This window comes from Acanthaster planci, linkage group LG19 (genome assembly GCF_054643075.1).
Source record: "Acanthaster planci isolate LZ-2023a linkage group LG19, COTS_SCS, whole genome shotgun sequence".
Lineage (NCBI taxonomy): Eukaryota > Metazoa > Echinodermata > Asteroidea > Valvatida > Acanthasteridae > Acanthaster > Acanthaster planci.
Genome location: NC_141795.1, coordinates 2,280,090 through 2,304,940, shown reverse-complemented (window position 1 = coordinate 2,304,940; position 24,851 = coordinate 2,280,090). Strand labels below are relative to the sequence as shown.

The window sequence follows — 24,851 nt, the reverse complement described above, 5'->3', positions numbered from 1 at the left end:
TGAATGGAATGTTTATCCTGACTGGAAAAAAAGGTGGTCCTGTGAGATGATTTCCCTCACAAAAAAGTTTTGACTTCCCTGGAAAGAGTGAGATACAGGCCACAGTGGTCATAAAATCCACATTTTGCTTAACTGTCGATACCGCAATGTCCGTTTTGATTTTTTTTTCCCGATTCCATCCCCGTTTTTGATATTGCAGATTGCCACCCAAGTTGTCGGGTGTGTTTCGGCCCCGCCCCCAATCAGTGCCTGGCCTGTCACCAGGGCGACACGCTGCAGCTGGGTACCTGCAGTGCCGGCTGCCCGAGCTCACAGTTTGCCAACGACTTTGGTGTCTGCCAAGGTAAAGTAAAGTTGCCCCATTCTGATCAAACACATAGCAGAAGAACGGACTTGAAGATAAGCCTCCTCAACTTTCTGCTTTTGTGGTTTTGCACCTTTTTCCTTTTCATTTCTGTTCTGTCGTCGGTAGCGATTACTCCTTAGACCACACCTGTCGCTTTTTCAATATCATCAGCAGGACACCTTTAAGTCCGGTGTCGGGTGGTTGAAACATGTCCCGTTTGTACACAAAGAGTGATGCCATGAATTGTTTTTCAAGTTCGTTCTTGAAACCCCACTTGAAATGGGCAGCTCGCCCTATTATTGCAAATTCTCATCCTCCTCGAGTACTTGATACTGTTGTTGAAGAGACTTTGAAGTGCAGAGCACTTGTCTGACATAATTGCCTTCAGATATTTACACAGAAATTTGCTGCGAAGTGCTAATCACAGTACCGATCCACACTGACAATTTCGGTGTTTAAATAAAGGTTCTTAGCAGCTTCTCACCTCCGGATGCATCTTATAAATAGTAGCAGGATGCGCCGTAAGACTGTCGGGGGTCTGTCTTTACCTGAAATAAGTGTCTCAAGTTGGAAGACGTCTTTCGCCACCCCCTCCCTGTATTTTGAGTCAGATGTTTTGACTAGACAAGATCAGTGGTCCAGCGTGCATGACTGTGTGTGTGATTTCCGGGGGAAAAGGAATAAATGTATGCGATGCTGTGAGGATTAGTGTAAATTACTGAGCAGGCTCCGCCAAAACGAGGATTGAACGAGGAAATTCAAGATGAAATTCAGTTGTGTTCTGTGGGAAATGGGTGTTGGCTTTATGACATTTTACCCAAGATTTTCAGTGTGGACAAAGTGAATGTATGCACCGACAGTAAGCAGACAGGAGTAGAGTCCTTGATTCATTTGTTAACGCGATCCCAATAGTACATGATTAACGCGGTAATTTCCTCAGATTTGATGAGGTCCTTGTCACCGCTTACGCTGAATCACATCGTTTCCTGAAATTTCACATCTGCTTTACATTCGGCTGGCACTGCCCAAGCGAATTGTTATCATCATGGGGTTTGTCAGATCAGATTAAAAAAACAAAAACCTCTCGGACAAATCACAAGGCCGCTTGAACGATCCTGGGATCTGAGAGTAGACAGATTTCTTGGAAGATTAATGCAAGGATGAAGTCCAGACATTGAGATTAAGTGTGGAGTCACTTTTCCAGAAAGTGTAACAACTTTCCCCAATCGGGAAGTCACTGTCAGAGCATTAAAAGATAGCTGACATCACCGCTGATTTCTCTCTGCTCTGAGGATGTAGGAGATAAAGACTTAATCTTGCAATATTTGTTTTGCATGAAGAACATATCTTTTGGAGAGTTCTGAGCCGGAATATACCACTAAACACGTGTGTATTTGACAAAGGGCCGACAGGTCAAGTCAGAATTGCCTCGACTGGCATTTAAACATGCTAATTCCTCATTAGCTTTATACGCACATGAAAATCTGAGAAGTCTGTATACGTGAACTGTATGCATTGAACGTGGCTGTTGTACAGGGCAAGTGTTGCTCCATGGGGGTGTTGAAAATTTGTGACCCGCTCTGCAAAAAAGGTTATTAAGTTGCGCAGTGCCAAAACACGTAATGGCCTGTTCTGTTTCGAGAGGGCAAAATTTCTTCAAAAATGTGATTTTGTGGTTTTTCCTTTAATAGCTTCTAAGATATTTATATTTTCAGAATTTGTGACTACAAACATGGATACTGATGAATAAAGATGAAAAATTGATCATTCAGTAGGAAATCCTACATAGCATTGTGTTTCAGAGTGCTACACTTTCTGAGCTTTTTCTCAAAAAGTACTTTTATTAAATCCGAAAATGTGGATATACAAGTGTCTCTGTATTTCTGAAATGCAGTGCACTACAGGGATCATTCATATATCAAATTGTAGCTTTCGATGGACAGAATCGGGCCACATCAAAGCCTCATAACCTGAATCTGGCGACTTATCACCCATTTTGCTAGAGCCGGTCACATATGAGGTTGCAGGGTCAGAAATACCGTGCAAATACTATTCAAATGACTTGTGAACCAGCGTCTGTGGCGTTTGGCCGTATGGCAAAAGTTCAAGTTGGCAGCTGTGTCTTGCCCCTTTCAGAAGTCCAAATTTTGGGCCGAAAATAAGACTTGGCAAGTGGTTAAACCTTCCTCCTTCAGTGTCTCCATTTTCTCGTCGCCTTTCTTTCAGATTGCGACTCGGCCTGCGGCACCTGCTTTGCCGCCGGGGAGGGGTTGGAGAGCAGCACGTGCACAGAGTGCGCGGACACCGGCGTCTACCCCTTGGGGGACACCTGCGTGTCCGAGTGCGGCATCGGCCACTTCCTGGAGGCCGGGACCAACATGTGCAAAGGTCGGTCACAAGTTACGCGTCAGGGAACGAGGTCCACTTGGCAGTGAAATGTAGGAAATTGTCACTCTGCAAAAATCAGGTTACCAGCCAAGACGTAATGCATTATGTATTGGTTGTTAGCAATATTCTGCTGATCTGTGCTCATTAGGTGTGTGTGCTGTGTACTGAACTTAAAAGAGTTCATTAAGTGAGCTTGGGTTCTGATGTAGAACATTGTGGTCAGGCAAGGAACTTTATCACCAGTGCACTGGGTTCCTTGCTTTGAAATGAGATATGTCAAAAAATGTCTTGTCTGGCTTGAAATTTCTTCCTGCATTCTGACTCCCTGTTGCATGCCTGAGAAATGTTAGGAAGATTTCACTGAAGAAATTCTAGAGATTTGATATTGTATCCCTGGCATCATTGGATATTCACTTGGTTGGAAGATTTCTATTGCTCACACCAGAGTGCCTGGTTGCCTGTGGGCTATTCTTTGAGTCAACACTGAACAGATTGCGTGCTGAAAAGTTTCAAATATGATGATTTTTCCATGCCACCACAGAGATTGACCTTAAGTATTTCCCAAACTTGTTTATTTTTAAAAATCTTCTGCATCCAACGTTTTGCGCTGAAAAATATTCAAACTTTGAAATTGTTCTTATCTAGAAATGTTAAAGGGCATATATCAAAATCCAGTTTTGACCACATGAAATGGCTGAGAAGGCAACATCACAAAGAGTCTATGAAAAGTGTTCACATTCAAACCAATCTAATCTTTGGACACGTATTATCTGTCATCCACAGCGTGTCACATATCTTGTCGCACCTGTGACGGTCCGAGTGTCTTTGACTGCTCCACCTGCTACTCTGGCATCGTCCTGACACACAACGGCCTGTGCTCGTCCAAGTGCTACGGCGGTTACTACGACGACGGTGGGGTCTGTAAAGGTGAGAGCCAGCTCTCTCTTCCTTCTAAGGGTTGCTGGTTGTTACAATGTCGCTCATGGAACAATTGGCAAAAACGCCTTGATTATTGAATGTTACTTGACACAAAGTTGACAATCTTTGCTATGTAAGAAATTGCCTCTTTACACAGAGATACAGGCAGAGTAGTATTTCCCTGGCAGCATGTGTGTGTACTTAACTCACTCATTAATGTGGACGTTGGTGTTTACTTTTCAAACCTTGAAAGCTGTAGAGTACCGAAGTAAATACATTAGGCGTACAACTGTGCGCAAAAGGCATTAGTGTGCGAACCAGGGCGTAAACCAGCACACGCGCATACTCCCATTCGTTTGCACTACACTTCCTGGTTCAAAACTACATCCCACTTTGGAAGACCAGAGAATCTTTTTTCCATAATCTCCCAGGCTTTGTTGTTGACTGCCCGCCCGTCTTTCTCGCCTTTTTGTTTTTTAGCCTGCCAGGCCAACTGTCTAGAGTGCGAGAGTCCCTATGAGTGCCTGGTGTGCCGCAACCCCAACGACGTGCTGCAGTTTGGGGAGTGCTCGCCGTACTGCGCCGATCAGTACTACCTGGACCCCGTCACCCGACTCTGTCAAGGTGGGTACCAGCTGTTGCCATTGCCAGTGTGGCATGGACTCGGGGGAAAGATCAGCGATCTTTCAAAAGGGGATAGATTGGCTGAGTGCTTAAAGTCCACTTTTTCTGTTGAGGTTTTGAAGTAAAATACAAAGTTCCAAGGCTTTCAAGTTGAATAACATTATTTCAAGAAAAAATGTTGTTTTTCCAGTGCAGTAGCATTAATGGTAGCCAATCCTGTTTTGTTTGCGACCGTTCCAGAGTGCGACTGGAGTTGCAACGCCTGCAGCGGCCCCACGGCCAGAGACTGTACTCTGTGCATGGAGAATCTGATGCTGAAGGATGGAGCCTGTGTCTCTGCCTGCAACGAAGGCTACTATGTGTTTCTTGGGGAGTGCAGAGGTCAGGGTTCAAAGTTCATTCACAGGATAGTCCAGAATCACTTTGAACCAGAAAGAAGTGTTGCCTTGTAAATTTCTGTTAACGTTCTTTCGGGAACCGTGCAATTGTTCCCGATGAAAATGAGACTTAGCTTCTCTTACATGACTGTGTTACGCTGGGTGTGTACGGCTCAGCAGTAATCTCTGTTCAGCCACATCCCATGTTACCTTTGGATGAAGAGAGGTCATCCGTATTGTCAATTAATCAAACACCTCCATGCTGTCCTATCTTAATCAGAATGCGGTGAGGACTGCAAGACTTGCAGGAGTCCAGGGGTCTGCACCTCCTGTCAGCCCCCGCGGCTCCTCCTGGGAGATCAGTGTGTCACTCACTGCGGCGTGAGTTACTACAGCGACTACGGCCGACACGTCTGCCGAGGTAAAGTTGCCCAGGTCACTAATCAAGATGAAAAGTTCTGTAAAGCAATAGTTGCACATTGTGAAGTTTGGAGGAACCGGCAATACTTGTCACCCAGGTAATGGTCATTTTCACCCGAGTTACGTATCCAAACGAAAGAGCTGACTTTGCTCATCTTTCTATTTGCAAACTGATTCAAGATTACTGAAAAGAAGGGCATTAAGGCTGCATCTGAGTCTGTTGTCTAGAGCTAGGTCCAGGACTTCACTCTATTGAAAAATATGCAGAGACGCGTAGACTATAGACCTAGCCGTAGCTCTGGAAGCCCGTTTCAGACATGGCTTATAACTCATTTTCTAGGAGCCAGTCCCATTTTGTTCCGTTTCTGTTCATTCTTTGGCTCTTTCCTGTTTCTTGATAAGCAAAGACACCTCAAGGCCCGACACGTTGGATTACCTTTTCTTTGCTGCCCCTTCCCCCCACCCCCCCCACAGCCTGCCCATGGAACTGTCTGGAGTGTAGCACCCCAGACCAGTGCACCAACTGCGCCTCGGGTTCCTTCCTCCTCAGGGGCAGCTGCGAGGCTGACTGCCCCTCCGGTTACTTCACCAACCCGCAACTGAACATCTGCGAAGGTAAAGAAGATCAAAGACCCATTTGCCCGTCCCTTTTTTCGTGCTGCCTGTTCACATATATACTGACTTGCTAAATGCAATTGGCATTCACTTTAGTTTCAACTCAGTCCTTGAACATTTTCAAGGTTCACTCTGTTAATTTGTAATTACCGGTTTTGCCCTTACACTGACTATGTTCATAACACGGTATAGTCAGTATTTATGTGAGAGCTTCTTAAAAAGTTCACAAGCTCACTCGGGTGGGACTCAAACCCACAACCTCTTGCTTACTAGTGCAGACATCTTAACCACTCGACCACCGAGCTTGCCGGGGTTGACTGGTTGGTCTGAGCTCGTGAGGGCAGAGGTTATTAAACCCCAGCCATTTGTGCCTGATGTGGCAACATCAGGCTCGTGTACTCCCCAGGGAGCTGAGGTGGTTTCAGGAATGCTCAGATGTTGTGAGCCCAGTGTACAGGGATAATGATAGTATATCAGCACTTTTGAATTACGGATGCTGTTAGATACTGCGAACCTTATAAAAGCTTTGATATTATTATTCTAAGTGTGCGGGATTAGTTGCCATTTGACCAAGCTTTTGTTCCTTAATTGCAGCTAATCTTTACCCGCCAACGCTTTTTGTCAACGGCACCTTGAACAGCGAGATAGGAGGGACCACCGTCCTGGATACATCTTTCATCACAGCCTACGATCCAGACACTGCCTCTAAGGACTTGACCTTTGTCCTGATCAGCCCACCCACCAATGGTGAGCTGATCAAGATCCAGCGGGGCGTGGATGTCACGCTGGCCGCCGGTGACTACTTCACCTTCCCCGAGCTGGATCAGGGCAGTGTGCGCTTCGTCCATGACCGTCACCAGCAGCTGACGGGGTTCTTCACCCTGAAGGTCGGTGACCGACAGTTCCAGTCTCCCCCCGAGGACATCGGCATCGTCGTCTTGTCCCCATTGGCCCCATATGTCACCCGCAACCAGCCGCTGGTCGTGGAGGAAGGAGAGATGGGCAGGATTGCCTCCGACGCCAATCTGCACATCCGCGACGAGGACAACCCAGAGATGGTGACCATCACGGCCATTGAGGGGCCGCGGCACGGCCGGCTGATCAAGTTGCCGGACAGGAGCCGTGCCAAGACATTCACGATCAATGACCTCGTGGCCGGGAACATCCGCTATGTCCACGACGGAAGCGAGACCCAGTACGATGCCATCGCCTTCCAAGTAACAGACGGCCACAATGTGATCAATGTATTGTTCTACATCCAGATTAATCCGAATGTAAGTGTACCAACCAGAGAACCTCTCTCAACCCCCATTCTATTGATGGATTGGGATCCCACTTCGAGGGCGCTGAATTTTATTCCCAAGAAAGCCATTTTTATTTTATTCATTGAATCTATTTTATAAATTATTAACTGTTGAATAGAACGATATTTGGCCTGGGAATTTTAGTTTATTCGTTCATGGATGCTATCAAGTTCCCAAAAGGAAGAGTTCGCCTTGCTTTCAATTTCAGTAATGGCTGATTCATGCATAAGGGTCCATTAAGGTCATAACCTGTTGGACTGGGCTTGGTCTCGTGAGTTTTCCTCGGAATGAACTTGCTCGTGGGAGTGAAAGGAGTGCAGGTGTCATCAGGTCATTTGTAATCAAAGAGGAAATGGACGATAAATTTCACCTCGTGATAATTGGTATTTGTTTACTGCTTATTTGTGTTCCGTTCAGGACAACAAAGGGCCCATCCTGATCAACAACGTCCTGATGCGGGTCCGGGAGGGGGACCTTATTCCCATCACGTCCGATCACCTGAAGGCCTTCGACGTCGACTCACCCAACAACGAGCTGATGTTTACCCTCACCCCACCCAAGGGCAACCCGCGCAGTGGTAAGCTGGAGCCACTCATTCTGGACTTGCTGAAATGCTGCTAGACACAGCCCGTTGTTTAAAGAGCACCTTCAAGGAAAACATGTTTTTCGCTGATTTGATCCGTTCAAATAAATATATAAACATCCAAATCGAACCCAGTGTCAATTGTCTTCAGAGCTCAACTATAACAAGCTTAAAAGGTTTTTTTTTCTGTTCGTGCCAAGATGCAAATTCTGAACGTTGATTGCTTCATTCGGAGAAAACAGAGAAAACGAGAGGAACTAGTTCGTAGGGATAAACCCTGTGAATGTTAAACAATGGCTACAAACAATAGCTACATGCAAAATCAGAGAAAACATGTTTTCCTCAGAGGTGCCCTTTAATTTTGTGCCTGAGATTCATGTCTGCAGAAATTGAGCGTCATCTTTGATGGATCAGATGTAATTTCATAGGAATAGAGAAATGTTTACACGTAGCTGTCCCCCTATTTTGTTGAGTGTTTTCTGACATTGAGATTGCCCAGCAGTTCATTCAGGATTTTGCGTTTCTGACGAGATCTCATACATTAGATTTCATGACTTCCAGTTTCATATTTGAGGACAGCTGTTTGATGAATTGAAAATAACAAAAATAGACTGGAGCCCCTTTGGCCTAAACTTGGGTTAAGTTTGTGCCCCGCCCAAATAAGGTTGTATCTAATCAACCCTTTTGACCTTTTTTTTTTTTTTTAATCAGGTGACATTGTGATGGTCTTGCCCATTCCGGACACGGGGGTGCCCTCAGGTTGGGAGGATATGCAGAATGGTTACATGATGCAACTTCTGGTCCGATTCGCCCAGGAAGACATCAACCAAGGCAGGGTCTACTACCGTCACTCTGGGGGCGAGGTCACCAGCGACTACTTCATGTTCGAGGTCAGTGTTTTGATCGGGTTTTCCCAACAGGGCCCGCGTTTGACTAAACTTGTCAGCAAGAAGTTTGCTTCTAGCCATTTTGAAAAAAAATCTTGATTTGGGGCGTATTGATGAGCCCTGGTTCACTTGTACCTAGGCTGTAGAGCGCCCTCTACTGTCTCTGCAAAGAGCAATTAGTCCACTCTCATTACTTGGATGTAATCACTTTGTCAGTCACTCACTTATTGTTTGTCTCTCTGCTTGTTTCTGAGCACAGGTTGCGGACACAGCCCACAATGTTCTCAGTGACCAAGCCTTCAACATAGAGGTGCTCCCCAACAACGACGAACCGCCCCGGTTGGTGGCTGGCATTGTTGAACCACTGCTAATGCGGGTTAGTATGGCATCGTGGCATCATCAGTAGTCAGTAATCACAAATCAATAATCAGTAATCATTGATCAGCAATGAGTGGTCAGTGTTATCAGTTTGCAATAAAGCTGGCGTCCTCGTTGTGTGTATCAGAAAAGATGACCAATCAGCGATTATTTGTCAGTAACCATTAATCAATGATCTGTAATGAATTTGAAATGATATTGATATTCTTCCTTAATGTGCACATGGGACTTACCCCCGATTGCGTAATCATCACATTTAGCACTCCCAATTCTGAAACCAGATAATTAATTTAGTTTTCAAAGTGCAGAATACGTTATTTTCTATGCCTGCTTTCCAGTGCATTTCGCAAGCTTGCCTGAAGTTTTGCGAAGCGACCTAGTCCATTTCACTCACAGAGCCGTGGGTCTTCAAGGATGTGGCAAATGGTTTTTTCCCCTCCCCTTACGGAAAAAACACTTGAATATTTTGATCATCTCAGTCCAGTAGAAAGAGAATTTCATTTTGATTTGATCTTCGTTTGTTCCCAGGTCTTTGAGGGGGAAATCACGCCGATCACCAACACCCATCTGGCGTACACAGACGTGGACAGCCCAGACCCAGACCTGGTCTATAACATCACTACCCCGCTCCAGGTCAGCTGTCTACCCCATTCGCCAAATTAATTTTTTGAATTTGTTTTTGAACAACTGCTATTGTTTTGATGTGTGCGTTTTGAGCTAACTGAGTTTCCCTGCACCAAGCATTTGAAGTGATAATATTTGTAAGGTTACTTTTCTGATCGGCAACAAACTCATCTCAGATCATCTGATGCAGTTTTTTAGAAGTACTTGATGTTGTGTGCTTTGTTATACAGATTGGTCAGGGCAGTATTGAGTATGTGGATCGGCCCTTCCAGCCCACGGATTTGTTCACGCAAGCCGACATCAACGCCCAGAAGATCATCTACCGTCCTCCCAACATCGACCTGGGACAGGAGCCATTATCCTTTAAGTTCTTCTTCACAGGTGAGTCATTGCTGATGCTGAGAAAGTTTATTCAATTATGGACCTTTAACATGGGGCAGCCATCTTGCTTTTTTACCACTCAAAGCCATGTAACCAAACTGAGGCTGGAAGGAAAGATAGTCTGTTCCCTTTCATCAGTATGTGAAGTTGTATAACTTTTGTCAGTGGGTCTACAGGGAATAAGACAAACACTGCAGCATCATGATAAATGTCTGTAGTGGGCATTCTTGAGATGAAAGATTTCAGCTGATGCAACATAGATAACAACTGTAGGAGAAGCCGTGCTCTGAAATTGACGTCAAGAACCAGGGGCCAATTTCACAGCGCTGCTTAAGCACAAAATTTGCTTAAGCATGAAAAACCTTGTTTAAAACAACAAAGGTTACCAGCTCAAACTCTATCTGATTGTCATGCTAACCAAAAGACGGCTAAATACAATCCCGAAGCGATATACATCACATGGAGATTTGGTTGGTTACCTGATTTATCAAGCAAGGTTTTCTCGCGCGTAAGCAAATTTTGTGCTTAAGCAACTCTATGAAATTGGCCCCAGTCCTAGTTTCATTAGCATTGACATCCTTTTTTCTCCTTTGCTCGCATTTTGTTTTGATCAGTTGCGGACAGCGTTCCCGGCGGAAATCTAGTGGGCCCCAAGCCCTTCACCATCTTCGTCCTGCCGAGAGAGGACAAAGTCCCGCCCACCTTGGACAACCGGTTCCACACATTCGAGGTGCAGCGGGGCGGGCTGAAGCAGCTGCGCTCCATCCTGGCCGAGGGGACGAACCTGGACACCCCCCAGACCGACCTGGTGTACACCCTGATCACTGCCCCAGAGCACGGCTTCATACTGAAGAGCGGGTTCATCCAACTCGATGAAGGTGAGATTTTTAGTGTTGTCGTCACACTACCTTGAAAGATACATGTAGTAAGACGTTAATGTTGTCGTGCCCAAGAGATTAAAAGAACCGCGTATATCCTTGTTTTTCATGCCGTTTTTTTCTGTAACAGTAACACTGGATAAATTGTTCTTTTTCAAGACTTTTCTTTGACACTGTTTGTGTTTTTAAATACAATCTTAATATAGACTTATTAACAGGTTGACATGTTAATTTACTCAGCATTTTACTGGATTGTTCCTCAGAGAAATCAGATTTCAAGTGATTACTACTTTGTGGGTTAACACTGTTATTTGTTTTCTGTTCCCTTGTTTGATCCGAGGCAAGTTTCTGCCTTTTTTTTGTGTGAAAAGTTCTTCAACTTGCATATCGTCTTCCTGTCCAGGTGCCCAGTTTACCCACGCTGAACTGCTGCAAGAGTCCTTCCACTACGTCCATGACAGTTCCCAGACGGAGCAGGATAGCTTTGAGATCACCCTGAGCGATGGCACCCACTCGGCCAGCATCGTCATGGCCGTGGTGGTCACCTACACAGACACCCGCAAGCCGTCCGTCCGGCGGGGGGCCACGCTCTCCCTGCTGGTGCCTGAGAACAGCATGGCTGTCGTCTCCCGGGATGAGCTGTCATTTGAGGACGACGACTCAGTCGACAGCGAGATCGTGCTGACGCTGGACACGCTGCCACATAGCGGCCGCTTGCAGCAGCGGATCGCCGGTGACTTCTACCAGGACATACCCGTGGGAGGTTCTTTCACACAAGCTGACATCAGTGCATACAATATAAGGTAACGAGGCAATGCTCATGACCCAAGCGGGGATCTGATAATTGCCCAATCAGGAATTGTGAGTCATCATCGCCCAATTAGGAACTCTCAGCGATTAGTGCCCAATTAGAAATATTTGGGTCATGGCAGCATTTGGTACCTTTACTACTGCATTACATAATTGGGTATTTGGAGAAATACCTGTATCCTGTCAGGTGGAAAGGCTTGCGGTAGCTACCGCAGGCCTTTCCACCTGTTGCTGTTCGACACTATGAATAGCCCGAAATTCCATCTTAATTCCGTGTGTTGGCCATTCTGTTCTCCCCTGCTGCACGATTCCGATTTAGCCTGGTCTTCTCGCTGAGCTCCGTAATGGTTCTACCTTATTAATATCAAGTAGGGCTTAAACAGTTGGTAAGTTGCGTTGCCAGAATCTCCAGCTAGTCTGTGAAGTGGAATGTTCGAATTTTCCGGTCGCCTCGTTGCAGATATGTAGCCGAGGGGGAGATCGGCAGCCAGGCAGTCACCGATCTTCTGTTCTTCAACGTCAGCGATGCCAGCGGCAATGTCCTGGTCAAGCAGGTGTTTCCGGTCACTGTCACGCCGGTCAATGACCAGCCACCATCCGTGACAGTGGGTGATGGCATCCGGGTAGGTGCTGTCATACCGTACTCAAGAGACCTTTTATAAAAGTGTGCTGTGTTTGCCAAATCAACTTTAAAAGGGCAGTTTTATATGGAAGATGAATTTTTGCCTACTTTTTCTCCTGAATTATGTAACTGTTTATCGATGATAGAAATACTTGATCATTTCTCACCCGCATAACGTCCATTCTTATCAAGTTGGCAAATTGAGTGATACATAAAAACCTCAGTGAGTCCTTCCTAATGCAGACTAAAATGAATGTACTAACAGCAATGGCGTGAAAATTCATTTAGTGGTACAACATATGTGGTGTTTGTTCATGTTACAGTTGGTTGAAGGAGCCCGGGAACTGATCTCCTCAGCCAACATTAGAGCAACTGACCTAGATACCAGACTAAGTCAACTGAAGGTGATCATTGACACTGGGCCAACTTTCGGCTTCATTGAGAACATCAGATCAGGTATGAAGCTTTATTGTATAAAGAAATGACTTTCTGTGTTTTTCGTAAAGATGTGAACTTGGTCGACGATTGAGGTTTTGTTTTCTAGCTTACTTTCATTGAAAAGTGGATTTTGGATTTCTTTAGACCACAGAATTAGCTTGTGCTTTCGGTGATTTGGAAATAAATTTTTTGACCAAGCTAGGGCAAGGTATGGTACAAAAGTTAAGCCAGTCTCTCTACTGCTCCATCAAACAGATACCTTTACATTGAAGAAATTACCTTTGAGAATGACATGTAACACATACAAAAAGTAAGTACAGATAGAAATATTTATTGAAGGGTTGGGATTGCCAGCATGCTATTTTTTTGGAGTTTTTATCCTAGAACTCACTTTTTTCCTTCTGCATATTTTGGTGATTTCTAGCGCTCGGCTCCGAGCAGCCCAATGTGGATATCCCTGTCACGGACTTCCGGGTGCAAGACCTGATCGACAACACCATCTACTACGTTCAGAGCGTGCACCGGAACGTGGAGCCCACCCAGGACGGCTTTTTGTTCCATGTTTCGGACGAGGAGAACGACTCCCCGCAGTATCGCTTCAACATCACCATCAGGGTATGTTAGGAGGTCAACATATCCTGCCTCTTGACCTGAACCTGGGATTGTCTGTTATGGCTCATCTCAGAAACCCTTTGTAAAGGCAGAACAGCTGAAGGAAAAATAACTGTCAGTGAATAGAAAGGACTGTTCTTATTTTTACACCCTTTCCCGCTTTTTCCCATTTGGCAGTTGGTCAATGATGAGGAGCCCATGCTGATCACCGACACTCTCTTCCTGCCCGAGAACGAGGGCGCTGTAGTCACCAACGTCTCCATGTACGCCAGCGACCTGGACACGGGGCCAGAAGACCTGATCTTCACCGTGACCGAGTACCCGACCTGCGGCACCCTCCGCCGCAGGGCATTCATCGGCGACCCTCTCCACTTTGGCCGCATCCTGACAGTGGGCGACACGTTCACCTGGCGGGACGTGCTGGACGAGCTGGTGGTGTACGTACACGATGGGTCAGAGGTCAAGACAGACTCTTTTGGCGTGTCACTGACAGACGGGATCTATACAGTACTTGGCACAGTGCCAATCCAGATCGGGCTGATTAACGATGAAACACCCAGGGTTGCTGTCAACAGGGGACTCCAAGTCCAAATTGGTGAGAAAACCTCTGATATTCAACAGCTTGATGAAAATTGTCTCAAACAATTTCTAAAATTGAGTCATTTTATGGAATTATTTAGGTGTTTTCAACATGAATCATAACTTGCAAAGCAATGCAAAAATTTTTTTTTCGACTTTTCCTTTAACCCCTTCGCACCAGGAAGTGGTAAGAGCCACCCTAAAAATTGAGATCCCTCAGCCTGCTTTTCAGCTATTATTCTCGGCCCACGTTTGAGCGAACACGGTGAAAGAAAGCATACCTGCAAACTATTTTTTTCCTAATTAGGTTCAACCACAACAATCACCAACTACGAGCTGCGAGCCGAAGACGTGGACTCAGAGAACATGCAGTTGATCTACACCCTGACGGCGGAGCCCACCGTGGGCCAGCTGCAGTTCCTGCTGAACGGCGAGAACGTGGTGCCACTGCGGGTGAACGGGGAGATGTCCAGCTTCACGCAGAATGACATCGATAACGGTAGGTTTCGTCCCCAGAGTGTGCCCGAAATCCAGAGTCAATTGCAGCCAGTACTTGGCCACGTTTAGTATTTCAAGATCTGACGGGGCTTCTTTTTGACCTGTCGCAGGGTACGTCCGGTACGTTCACGACCCCATCGAGGCAGCAGGGACAGCGGTATTCAAGTTCACTCTCTCAGACCCGGAGGGTAATGAACTGATCGATCAGTCCTTTCTCATTACAGTCCTGGGTAAGTTTATCCTTCACATCTCTGCATGAACAACGGGATCAGTATCCTCTCCAAGCCAAAACAAAATTTCTGTGGAAAAAAAATGACTTTGAGACTCACTTTTTGGGATCCAGTCTTAGATGATAACTGTGCCCTTTCATGGAGACTAATCCAGCAATCAGAATGCAAAGCGGTTTTTTTGCAGTGGCACCGTTATCGCATGCAGGGGGTATGCATATTTTCCTCTTTGACCAATAGGATGTTGGGACTCTTCAAAGGCACAAACGCCCCCAGTTATTGCATGTATGAGTATGATGCCACTTCAGCAATTAAATTCTCTCAGATACATTGATATCATGCCCTTAAGCTTTCTAAAAGCGGACCCCTAAATTTGAATTAATCCTGTTGGTCTTCCAATTGCCGTCAACAGAGGACCGGGTGCCGCCCCAGATCCTGGCCAACCGTGGCCTGACCCTGGCGGAAGGCACCTCCAAGGTGCTCACCACAGACGTCCTGTCTGCCACAGATGTGGACAGCGTGCCGGGCCGCCTGGTCTACCTGATCTCGGCGGGGCCCACCTACGGCCAGCTAGAGTTTGCCGACGTGCCCGGCGTGCCCGTCACTGAGTTCACCCAGGCGGACCTGGCCGCCAAGACGGTTGCCTACGTGCACACCAGCGAGGAGGAGGCCGTCATGGACAGCTTCACGTTCACCGTGGACGATGGGACCAATCAGGTAAAAAAAAAAGGCACGGTCTGAGTAGAAATAAGTAGATGCGAGAATTATCACTGAGTCAGTCAAGGTCAATCAAAGTCATTCCACAAGTCACCTTACGAGTCAGGATGGTGTTGAGACTCATTTTAGGGGATCTGGTTTTGCTTGACTGGCTCTTCTTAGCTGTATTTTTGGAATAGATGGTTATTAATATGTTTGGATAAATGTTGTAATTGCAGTAAAAAAAAATTTATTGTTGTGACCACAGTTGGCCATGGTTTGCTTGCCGAGGATGGTTGGAAGACAGAACTTAATGGATCAGTCTATTGAATTTTTCCGTCAAATTGATCTTTTTCTTACAGTGGAACACTCTCTTGGCCATGGTGTAGCCTTTCTCTTGCCATGGTGTAGCCTTTCTCTTGCCATGGTGTAGCCTTTCTCTTGCCATGGTGTAGCCTTTCTCTTGCCATGGTGTAGCCTTTCTCTTGCCATGGTGTAGCCTTTCTCTTGCCATGGTGTAGCCTTTCTCTTGCCATGGTGTAGCCTTTCTCTTGCCATGGTGTAGCCTTTCTCTTGCCATGGTGTAGCCTTTCTCTTGCCACACTGTTGAGTTCTTGTTGATTGCACCCTCCCCCTCCAGGTGACTCAGACCTTCTACATCACCTTGACCCCGGTGGACGACTCCCTACCGTTGCTGACCAACCTGGGCATGCGCGTCCAGGAGGGTGTCCGGAAGTCCATCACAGAGTTTGAGCTCAAGGCCCAGGACATGGACACACCGGTCAGTAACTGAGCACTGCCCTCCCCTTCCCCGTCAGGACATGGCCTCACCCCAATTAAGCCTCCACCAGGGAAAATACGATCAGACCCAGTGGACTTGAAGTTGTTATAAAGCCGTTAAGATCGTCACAAAGCATACCATGATTACAGGAATCTTTTGTTGGTTTTCTTATCAAGAGTTAGAGATTCTTCCAAAGATTTTGCTGTATCTATTCAGTAAATGTAGTTGTGACGGCCAGTCATTGTCAAACTTGAATTTTTTGTACAAGATTTATTTGGGGTTTATTTTAGGTGTTTCTCCCAATCACTGATGCACATTTGGTGAACACTGCATACTCAGTGTTGTCCTGAATCTTGGGAAACTTTTTTTACTAAGTACCTCATTTTGAACTGAAACCCAGGACCTCCTGCTTACTAGTGGAGACTCCTTAACCCCTTGACCAACGAGCTTGCCGCTGTTGGCTGGTTGGTTCGAAATGGACGAGTAGGGGTACTGCAGGAAACGTGTTTAAAAAAAAAAAAGTGTGCGTTGGGGAGATTTTTTGGTGTGGTTGTTTTGCCCGTAGGTTTTATTCATCCTACGACGTCCTGATTAAATACTGAGCAGCCTAACGTCACTTCAGTTTAAGCCTGCATTATCAATATCGTTAATTACTTGATTTGGATGACCATTCCCACCGCAGGCGGACTCCATCATGTTCACCATCTTCCGCCAGCCCCAGCACGGCACCATCGACTACACCCCAGACGAGGCGCGCTACGCCCCCACCTTGACCTTCTCTATGACCGACGTGTACGAGAACCGCATCAGCTACAGCCACGACGGCAGCAACACCCTGGAAGACAGCTTTGAGTTCACGGTGACGGACGGCACCAACCCTCTCTTCATCATCGAGCAAGGGACAGAGCTCATTACCACGTCTGCACAGCAGGTAGCCGAGGGACTGTTGATTTGGGATTTGGACAAAATAAACCAGGCTAATCCTCCTACATCCCAGACTTACATTTTTTGGGGGCAAAATTCTCAGGAATCCAGGGCAGGGTACTATGATATAACATAGATCTTGACGTCCCAACATTATTTGCTCCAAATTTCTGCATTGGCTTTCTGTGCAGTGCTAACTTTTTGCAGTTCCAAGAAGATATCCCCCCCCAGAGATAGGGTCAAAGAAACTAAATAAAATGGATTATTATTTTGAGCTGTTGATATCACTGTTTTAGTGTACTGTTTTGGCAGATTCCTTTGTCAAGAGTGTTATTAATTACTGAAGGAAATGCTCCACAGATAAATGCTCAACAGGTGTCAAAATGCAAAATGGGAAGATCTTTTTGTTGACACAAAATTGTACTGTGTACAGTACAGAAGCTGAGAGGCTTTGTAACAGCTTCCCTGCCAACATTTCTTAGGATCCTTGTCGCTGTTGATAGGCTCTGTGCTGATTCCCTGCTAAGCACTTGTATGTACTGAGCAAAATGTTCCATCGTGTGAAATTGCCCCTGGCCGCAGGGTTTGAAAAAGCAATGTGAACTTCGTCTGTAGTCCTTGTCATAAGTAGTAGACCATTAAAAACCTGAAAGCATACCTTGTAAGTTTCAACATTTTTACAGACCTTTCATCATATTCCACAGGGTATTAGGGTATTAGTTGTCGGACGCGAATTCTTACCGACATTAATCCGTTGCTGTTTCTGTCCCACGCATTCCAGACATTTCAGATAACCATCCTGCCCGTCGATGATGGCACTCCCAGAATCATCACCAACCTGGGCCTGTCCTACCTGGAGTACCTCGATGAGCAGGTCAGTCAGGTTGAGTTCATGAAAGGACTGCACATTAAGCATAGCCATATTAGGATTGTTGGGATTGCTCTTACCAACTTGGAGAATGATATTAAAACCGGCTTGATGCGGAGAGCATCTTGCTAGTGCCATGTACGCTTTTTCCTTTTGAATTCTGTGTTCTGTATTCCTCAATAACAACCACACTCACTGGAGATATAAAATTCACCAGTATGCTACAGATGTAGGGGAAAATCTGTCAAAAGACAATAAGGGAAAAGTAGATATAGGTTTTAGGTGAGGGAAAATGCCAGATAATTCATTCCGAGGAACAACCTACCTAATCAAGTAAGGCCCAACAAACCCATTTCATGTGGCGGACAAGGTGGGTTGGAACCAGGGCCATCAGAGTTTGAATGCCAAGCCGTGGACCTAACGGCCAACCCAACCACCTGTCCATCTTTCCCCTAGTAAGTTTTCCACCCTTTCCTCCTGGGCAGGCGATGGGCATCATCACCCGAAAGAACCTGGCCACCATGGACGCGGACACGCCCGACAACCTCCTGGTCTACACCATCAGGACTCCGCCCAACCACGGCATCCTGGAGTCCACCCTGACCCCCGGCACCCCGATCACCGTCTTCACCCAGGGTAAGTATATGGGGAAAAAATTCATGTATCTATCCCTTGTTCGCTAATGGGCTTGACTTCAATTTCAATCCTCTCTGGGAATGAAACTAAGGGTTTTTAGCCCAAGGAAACAAAGAGCAAGAAGACGAAAGAGGAATTTGGCATTTTAGGAGAAAATTCAAAATAATATTTTGGAGAAAACCCAGGAAATCAGGTAGGGACTGAAAACCCAATTCGTGTCAACATTGTGTCTAGATTTTGAATCGGAGAGGGTTGAGTGGGGAATTTTTTTCTAAAATTGTAGTCCATTTTTTTCATGCGTTATGAAATAAATCCTTCCCTCCCCACAGAGGAAAGTGCCAGGAGGTTTTCCAGTACTTGGCTGCGTCCCTGTCTCAGTCAGACAAAGGCCGAGACAGAGGGAAAGCTGACTCTCTAATAAACATTCCAGTGCTGTTTCTGAAGAAGTGTTGTGCTTGCAATTCCCTTTAAAAAGGTTGTGTAAACCCCCCCCTCAAATTTTAAAGAGCTGTGGTAATGTGGAGCTGCACAGAGTGGTGTAAAAATGAATAATTCATGAGATGCTTTTGTGTCGTTGGCCAATGGCAGAGGACATCAACAATGGCATCATCCACTATGCCCTGAACCCCGGGGCGGAGCCGGAGCTGGCCGACCGCTTTGTCTTCGACGTGGCCGACAGCAAGCCCAACACGGTGTCAGGCACTGTCTTCCGCATCCGCTGGTCCCTGATCCACCTGGAGCGGGGCGCCTACAATGTCAGCGAGACGGCCGGGGTCATCAGCGTCCCCGTCAAGAGAAGCGGCAATCTCAATCAGGTATGCCAAGGAGAGAAAAACAGGTGTTACTTGTATTGTGGGCTGTCATGATTATTCATCTCCCTCACAGCGTTTTGACCAATCACAGCCGTGACTGCATAATGGGTGGTCGACCAAAGTCTGACCTGTATGCATGCATTTCCAATGATTTGCAAGTAAAGAGCATGCCATGTGGGCATTTGAGAAGTGCTCAGACTGTTGCTGATTAGAGCTTGATTGGTAGCTCTTAGGCAGCAGATTTCCATGACAGTTACCATCCTCCTTGTATGCTGTCCTTAAACACAAACCTTTAAGATACGATGTAAAGCAGTTCTGTATTGTAAAGCTTCATTTAAAGTTTAGTTGGTGCTGCACTGACTGTTTGAAGCATTTAATTGAAGTCATATATCTTGCTTAAAGACAGAAACGCGGCAGCTCTTGAACAGTTTTTGAACCCACATCTTGGTGTTGTCTCTGCCTATGGTTTACCCATTATCATGACCACAACTCCCTACTTGCAATTGAATGATTTTACATTTGAGCACCTCGATCCCAAATCCTTTCCATTTCCTGTCACCCACATCCACAGTATGCCATCGTGCTGTGCCGTACCGAGTCTGGCTTTGCCACGTCGGTAGGCGGACAGCCTGGAGAGAGAGACTACATTGAGCAGGCCGTCCAGGTGCAGTTTGAAGAGCGGGAGGACACCAAGCTCTGCAGCATCGTCATCAACGACGACGCGGTGTTTGAGGGGCTGGAGGACTTCATCGTGGAACTGAGTATGCCTGCCTATGCCCTGCTGGGCGACCCAACAGCAGCGCTGGTCACTATAACAGACGATGAAGACGGTAAAATAGATTGATTAATTGATTTGATTTTAAATATGTGATAGAATTAATGCAGTTTGATTTGATTTGATTGATTTGATTTGATTCAGTTATATTGATTGCATTTGATTGAATTAACTAGTAGTGATTAAAGTGAAGTGATTTAACTGCTTCTGATTCTTTACCCATTGGTAATTTGATCTACCCTTGTCACACATTTTAATCTGATTCAATCCCAATTTGATTAATTTTTGGAATTAGGTGAGAACTACCAGTTGAAATAATAGAATATGTAAGGTTTTAATTTGACTATTAAGTACTGACAATCACTGTTTCCTCTCCTTCAACAGAGCCAAGCATTGAGTTTGATCAGTTAGTTTTCCACGTCAATGAAAGTTCGGGATTCCTCTTTGCTCCAGTCACCAGGAAGGGTAGGTACTCAAGAAAAAACGTCAAGGAATACTTTCATGTGTGCTTGCATGCAGCACCTCGCAGGCAACCTATGCCTAGTTCACGTATCACACAAGTGGGATGATTATCTTACACTTTTAAATGAAATACTTACAAAGAAATTTACAAACAAACCATATAGGGAAACTAAAGTGCTTACAGATGATCATAAAGATGAAGACTGGAAGAAATTGACTGGGAGTGGGATGTGAATCTGCAACCTCTGAAACACCGTACCGGTGCTCTACCAACTGAGCTATCCAGCCCTACGTTGGTGGCTCTTGCCACTTGCCAATATGTTGCTCGTCGAAAGCCATGAAACTTGAAACCCCATATGGCCAGGGATCACGCCCCAATCACACGATGCAACCTGTTAAGTGGTGAACAGGGATCACTCGAGGAGGACAAAACTGTTTGAAGACACAAAATCATGAAACAAACTATATAGAACTTTAGTTGTTAAAATGCCGTGGCTCGTGGAAATTCAGAGGTGAAATGCAGGAAATGGACCAAGCAAAATACTTTCTGGAGAGACAACTTTTTTCTCCACCCTTGGAAAGCGAAATTGTAACACTCCCTTCTCCGCTGTCCCTCTTTCCTTGGTAGGCGATTCCAGTCGCAGCGTCTCTGCCATCTGCTTCACCATCCCCGGCACGGCCACGGGCAGCAGCCTGACCGGCCTGGAGTCGGGGTCGGACTACAAGACCAGAGGGATGGACGGCGAGTACCGGGTGGTCTTCCCGGCCGGTGTCAACACGGCGTCCTGCGACATCAAGGTCTGTAGCCAGACATCTCAATCATTTCGGGGTTGCCTAAAAGCAGGCTGATTTTGCATTGCATGTTACTGATTCACGCCGAGGGGTTTGAATCTTTTTTTTTAATATTCCAATTCATTCAGTTTGGATTTGTTTGATGAAAGTAGTATTGTGGGTTCTTGGATGAATTTTGAAGGGAGGTGGACATTTACATACCATCAGCTGAACCATGCATTGGCCTGCCTTGAAATGTGCACAACATGAACGTGCGCAAAATTGACACCCTGCTGGTTTGAAAATGAAAGGCAGAAGTTTCATTCCCCCCCCCCAATCCAGATCATCGACGATGCCATGTTTGAGGCAGAGGAGGAGTTTGAGATCGCGCTAGCCATGCCATCGCTGTGGAGCAGGCTAGGGAGGAAATCCAGGGCCATGGTGATTATCAACGGGCCGAATGACGGTGAGCTCTTGTTCTCCTTGAACCAGCAAACCTTTTGCATGGATTGAAATCTGTTGTCTAAAAAGTGCAGCGAAAATAGTCACGGAATCCAACATCACTAAATGTTCGCACAACAAAGCTCTCTCTGTTTGTATCCATAGCAACAAACCAAAGCTGTCTCTTTGGTGCTTGTGTTCAATAAGTTAGTATAAAAAAAAATGCCCTGGATTAAGAAGTGAGAGATTCGCATAATTCTGGTCATGTGTGAGAGAAGTTGTGCGCTTGTAGCGTTGAAAAGCCCTGGAAAGTTGCCGTACGTCATGGTTGACATCCCCCCCTGCTGGATGTTTGAATATCCTCCACCTCATCGTGTCATCCTCTCTCCTCTTTCACAGAATCGCTGGTTTCTCTGAGCCAGAACACCTATATCTTCAACGAGAACGCCGGCACAGTGGAGATTGAGGTAGTGCGTCACGGCAGTGATCTGTCCCACACGTCCATGGTCTGGTGCTCGGTCAAGCCCAGCGACCCTCCCTCAGCCACGCCGGGTGCCGACTTTGTGCCGAGTACCAGCCAACTGACCTTTGGCCCACAGCAAACCGTCGAGGTAGTTCTAAGAGGAACTCGGATTGGTTTATTTTTAATTTCGAACGAACAACTGGAGCGAGGTTGCAATGGAAACTGTAAATGTTTGCAGTTAACACTAATAACTTGCATTTGTGATTTGTGGCCCTGGAACTGTGCTAATGCAAACTGTTTGTTTTTAATTTGTCCGTTCTGACCCCATTCATGTCTTCTCGTCCAATCAGGTCTGTCGGGTGACCATAGTGGACGACACGGCCAGTCCTCAGATGGAAGGCAACGAGACCTTTGTCGTCTATCTGAGCTCGGCCATGGGGTCTAGCCTGGCCACGCCCCACGAAGCCATTATTGTCATCAATGACACTGTGGACGACGGTAAGTCCAAAGTCGTTTGATATTTGGAAGGATCTTGTCCTTGTTCAGGATGTCTCATCTCTTTCTTCCGTGTTTTTATTATCACCACTATGTAATGGAAGTAAACTGATTTTTGAAGAATATTCTATGGTTTTATTTTATTTTTCACCATTTCTTTCAATAAGAAGAAGCAAACACAAAATGCTGCTCTGTTAAAAAACCTACACATAGAGTACTAAAATTGCCCCACATTTTGTCGTCGAAATCTAAACTCATCTTTTTAACCACTACCAGCCGGGGACTCCGGGATCGGAGCCGTATGGTTTATATGTGTGGCCGGGGTCTCAGAACTCGGACAAAGGAAACAGGGCTCTGTAACAAAAGACCGTACTCCGAACAAAAGACCAGGCTGCTGGGCATGACCGGCATTTTTCACTCTCAAAAGTGGTGATAATCCAGCATTATTTTGAAACCGTATACCAGGGTTTGGGGTATTTAGAGCAAGCGGATTACCACCGGGGACAAAAGCTCTCCACCACCGCAGCGATGAGCCACACAGCACCGCTGCATGCTAATCTGGCCCCTATTGAAAAGAGGTCAGCAGTGCACTGAGCCAGGTTCATGAACAAAAGACAGCTGTATAACACCGCACAATCTGGGCTCTGTTTACAAGGCTGCAGGCCTGGCTGAAATATTCGGGTGTCAATGAAGGTCACCTGTCAACTTAGAGTAGTGCCTGAAGATTACTCCGTGCGGCTATAAACGACTGTTAAATGGAATGATGAATTGTTGAAGGATTTTGAAAACGGAAAAAATGATAGTCATGCCGGCCCAGCATCCTCAACGTTGAAAAATGCCCCGGTCCGAAGTGGTTAACCTACATTTAAAATTTGGATATATAGCTATGATGTGTCATCCTTTCCTCTTTGTTTTTTTCAAATGTACGTGTAATTCTTCACCCTAACCCCTTAGGGTGTGTGAGAAATTCCATCAAACAGGGGGTTTAGAACGGTTAAGATTCTGAAAGTCAAGATGCTCGTCATCATTGCCATAATCCGTCTGTGTGTCACTCCAGTCCCCACGATGCAGTTCTCTCTCAGCGAAGTCAAGGTGGAAGAGCACCAGGGGCTGGTCCACATCCCCGTCGTCCGCAGCGGCGACCTGTCCTTCGAGTCCTCGGTCCGCTGCTTCACACGGCAGCACAGTGCCTCGGTCATGATGGACTACGACGAGCGCCGCAACACGGACGAGTTCCGGATCGTCTTTGCCCCCGGGGAGAAGGTTAGTGTTTGATTTAGATTCTGCATGGAATCCAGCCCAGCAGCTGCTGCTGAATGTAACATGCTTATCCACGTATAACGCCCGCATCGGCAGTGCTTTCTGCATCTCGAAGTATTTGAGAATTCGGTCAGTCTGACTTTTGGAAAGGAAAACTTGCCTTTGTTTGTAGCAGTTGATGAATCCACGGAGGTTGTTACCTTTATCATTTCTTGTATTTATGATCAGTTCTCCAGTCTAAATGTCTAATTCTTTCTGTTTTTAGGTTAAGAATTGCACAGTAGGCATCGTTGATGACCAGACTTACGAGGCTGACGAGCAGTTCCGAGTCCGCCTGGGCGATCCAATCGGCAGCGAGTTCTGCCACGCGCAGATCGGCAAGAACAACTCAGCCATGATAACCATCCTGGACACTGAAGACGGTGAGTCCAAAACGATACTTCCAGTCGTAGCCTTCATCGATCGTCCACCAGTGTTTTATTCCAATTCTTATCAGAGACCCTGTCTTAACCACTTGCCGCCGGGGACTCCGGTTTCGGGCACCGTGTGTTTATACGCGTGGCCAGGGTCTCCGAAATCAGACAAAGGGAACTGGGCCTTGTAACAAAAGACCGTACTCAGAACAAAAGACCAGGCTGTTGGGCATTATCAACATTTTTTCACTCTCAATAGTGGAGAAAATCCAGCCTTGTTTTGAAACAGTATACCTCGGTTTGAGGCATTTAGAGCCAGCGGATTACCTCCGGGGACAAAAGCTCTCCACCACTGCAGCCACATCGCACCGCTGCACGCTAATCTGGCCCCTGTTGAATAGAGGTCAGCAGCGCACTGTGCTGGTTTCGGGAACAAAAGGATCTTACGTAACACCACACAATCTGGGCTCTTTTTACAAGGCTGCAGGCCTGGCTGAAATACTCAGGCGTCAATAGATTTTGTCTATATAGTGTCTTGTCTTGTC

General features: G+C 46.1%; 1 protein-coding gene across 1 annotated transcript in view; it reads left to right on the top strand.

Annotated features, from left to right (window-relative positions):
- The window catches only part of fras1 (Fraser extracellular matrix complex subunit 1), a 117,288-nt gene that overhangs the window by 81,073 nt on the left and 11,364 nt on the right, over nucleotides 1–24,851 (top strand). The window contains exons 20-54 of the mRNA XM_022229248.2: nucleotides 200–343; nucleotides 2,573–2,734; nucleotides 3,518–3,661; nucleotides 4,133–4,276; nucleotides 4,517–4,657; nucleotides 4,934–5,074; nucleotides 5,548–5,688; nucleotides 6,283–6,962; nucleotides 7,410–7,569; nucleotides 8,287–8,465; nucleotides 8,722–8,838; nucleotides 9,369–9,473; nucleotides 9,695–9,845; nucleotides 10,460–10,723; nucleotides 11,127–11,526; nucleotides 11,994–12,156; nucleotides 12,479–12,611; nucleotides 13,018–13,208; nucleotides 13,383–13,800; nucleotides 14,092–14,283; nucleotides 14,393–14,512; nucleotides 14,922–15,226; nucleotides 15,846–15,986; nucleotides 16,669–16,917; nucleotides 17,692–17,784; nucleotides 18,264–18,414; nucleotides 19,003–19,229; nucleotides 19,798–20,056; nucleotides 20,386–20,466; nucleotides 21,092–21,261; nucleotides 21,577–21,700; nucleotides 22,075–22,286; nucleotides 22,489–22,636; nucleotides 23,691–23,896; nucleotides 24,159–24,315. Coding sequence (XP_022084940.2) covers nucleotides 200–343; nucleotides 2,573–2,734; nucleotides 3,518–3,661; nucleotides 4,133–4,276; nucleotides 4,517–4,657; nucleotides 4,934–5,074; nucleotides 5,548–5,688; nucleotides 6,283–6,962; nucleotides 7,410–7,569; nucleotides 8,287–8,465; nucleotides 8,722–8,838; nucleotides 9,369–9,473; nucleotides 9,695–9,845; nucleotides 10,460–10,723; nucleotides 11,127–11,526; nucleotides 11,994–12,156; nucleotides 12,479–12,611; nucleotides 13,018–13,208; nucleotides 13,383–13,800; nucleotides 14,092–14,283; nucleotides 14,393–14,512; nucleotides 14,922–15,226; nucleotides 15,846–15,986; nucleotides 16,669–16,917; nucleotides 17,692–17,784; nucleotides 18,264–18,414; nucleotides 19,003–19,229; nucleotides 19,798–20,056; nucleotides 20,386–20,466; nucleotides 21,092–21,261; nucleotides 21,577–21,700; nucleotides 22,075–22,286; nucleotides 22,489–22,636; nucleotides 23,691–23,896; nucleotides 24,159–24,315 — 6,813 coding nt within the window. The remainder of the gene's footprint in view (nucleotides 1–199; nucleotides 344–2,572; nucleotides 2,735–3,517; nucleotides 3,662–4,132; nucleotides 4,277–4,516; nucleotides 4,658–4,933; nucleotides 5,075–5,547; nucleotides 5,689–6,282; nucleotides 6,963–7,409; nucleotides 7,570–8,286; nucleotides 8,466–8,721; nucleotides 8,839–9,368; nucleotides 9,474–9,694; nucleotides 9,846–10,459; nucleotides 10,724–11,126; nucleotides 11,527–11,993; nucleotides 12,157–12,478; nucleotides 12,612–13,017; nucleotides 13,209–13,382; nucleotides 13,801–14,091; nucleotides 14,284–14,392; nucleotides 14,513–14,921; nucleotides 15,227–15,845; nucleotides 15,987–16,668; nucleotides 16,918–17,691; nucleotides 17,785–18,263; nucleotides 18,415–19,002; nucleotides 19,230–19,797; nucleotides 20,057–20,385; nucleotides 20,467–21,091; nucleotides 21,262–21,576; nucleotides 21,701–22,074; nucleotides 22,287–22,488; nucleotides 22,637–23,690; nucleotides 23,897–24,158; nucleotides 24,316–24,851) is intronic.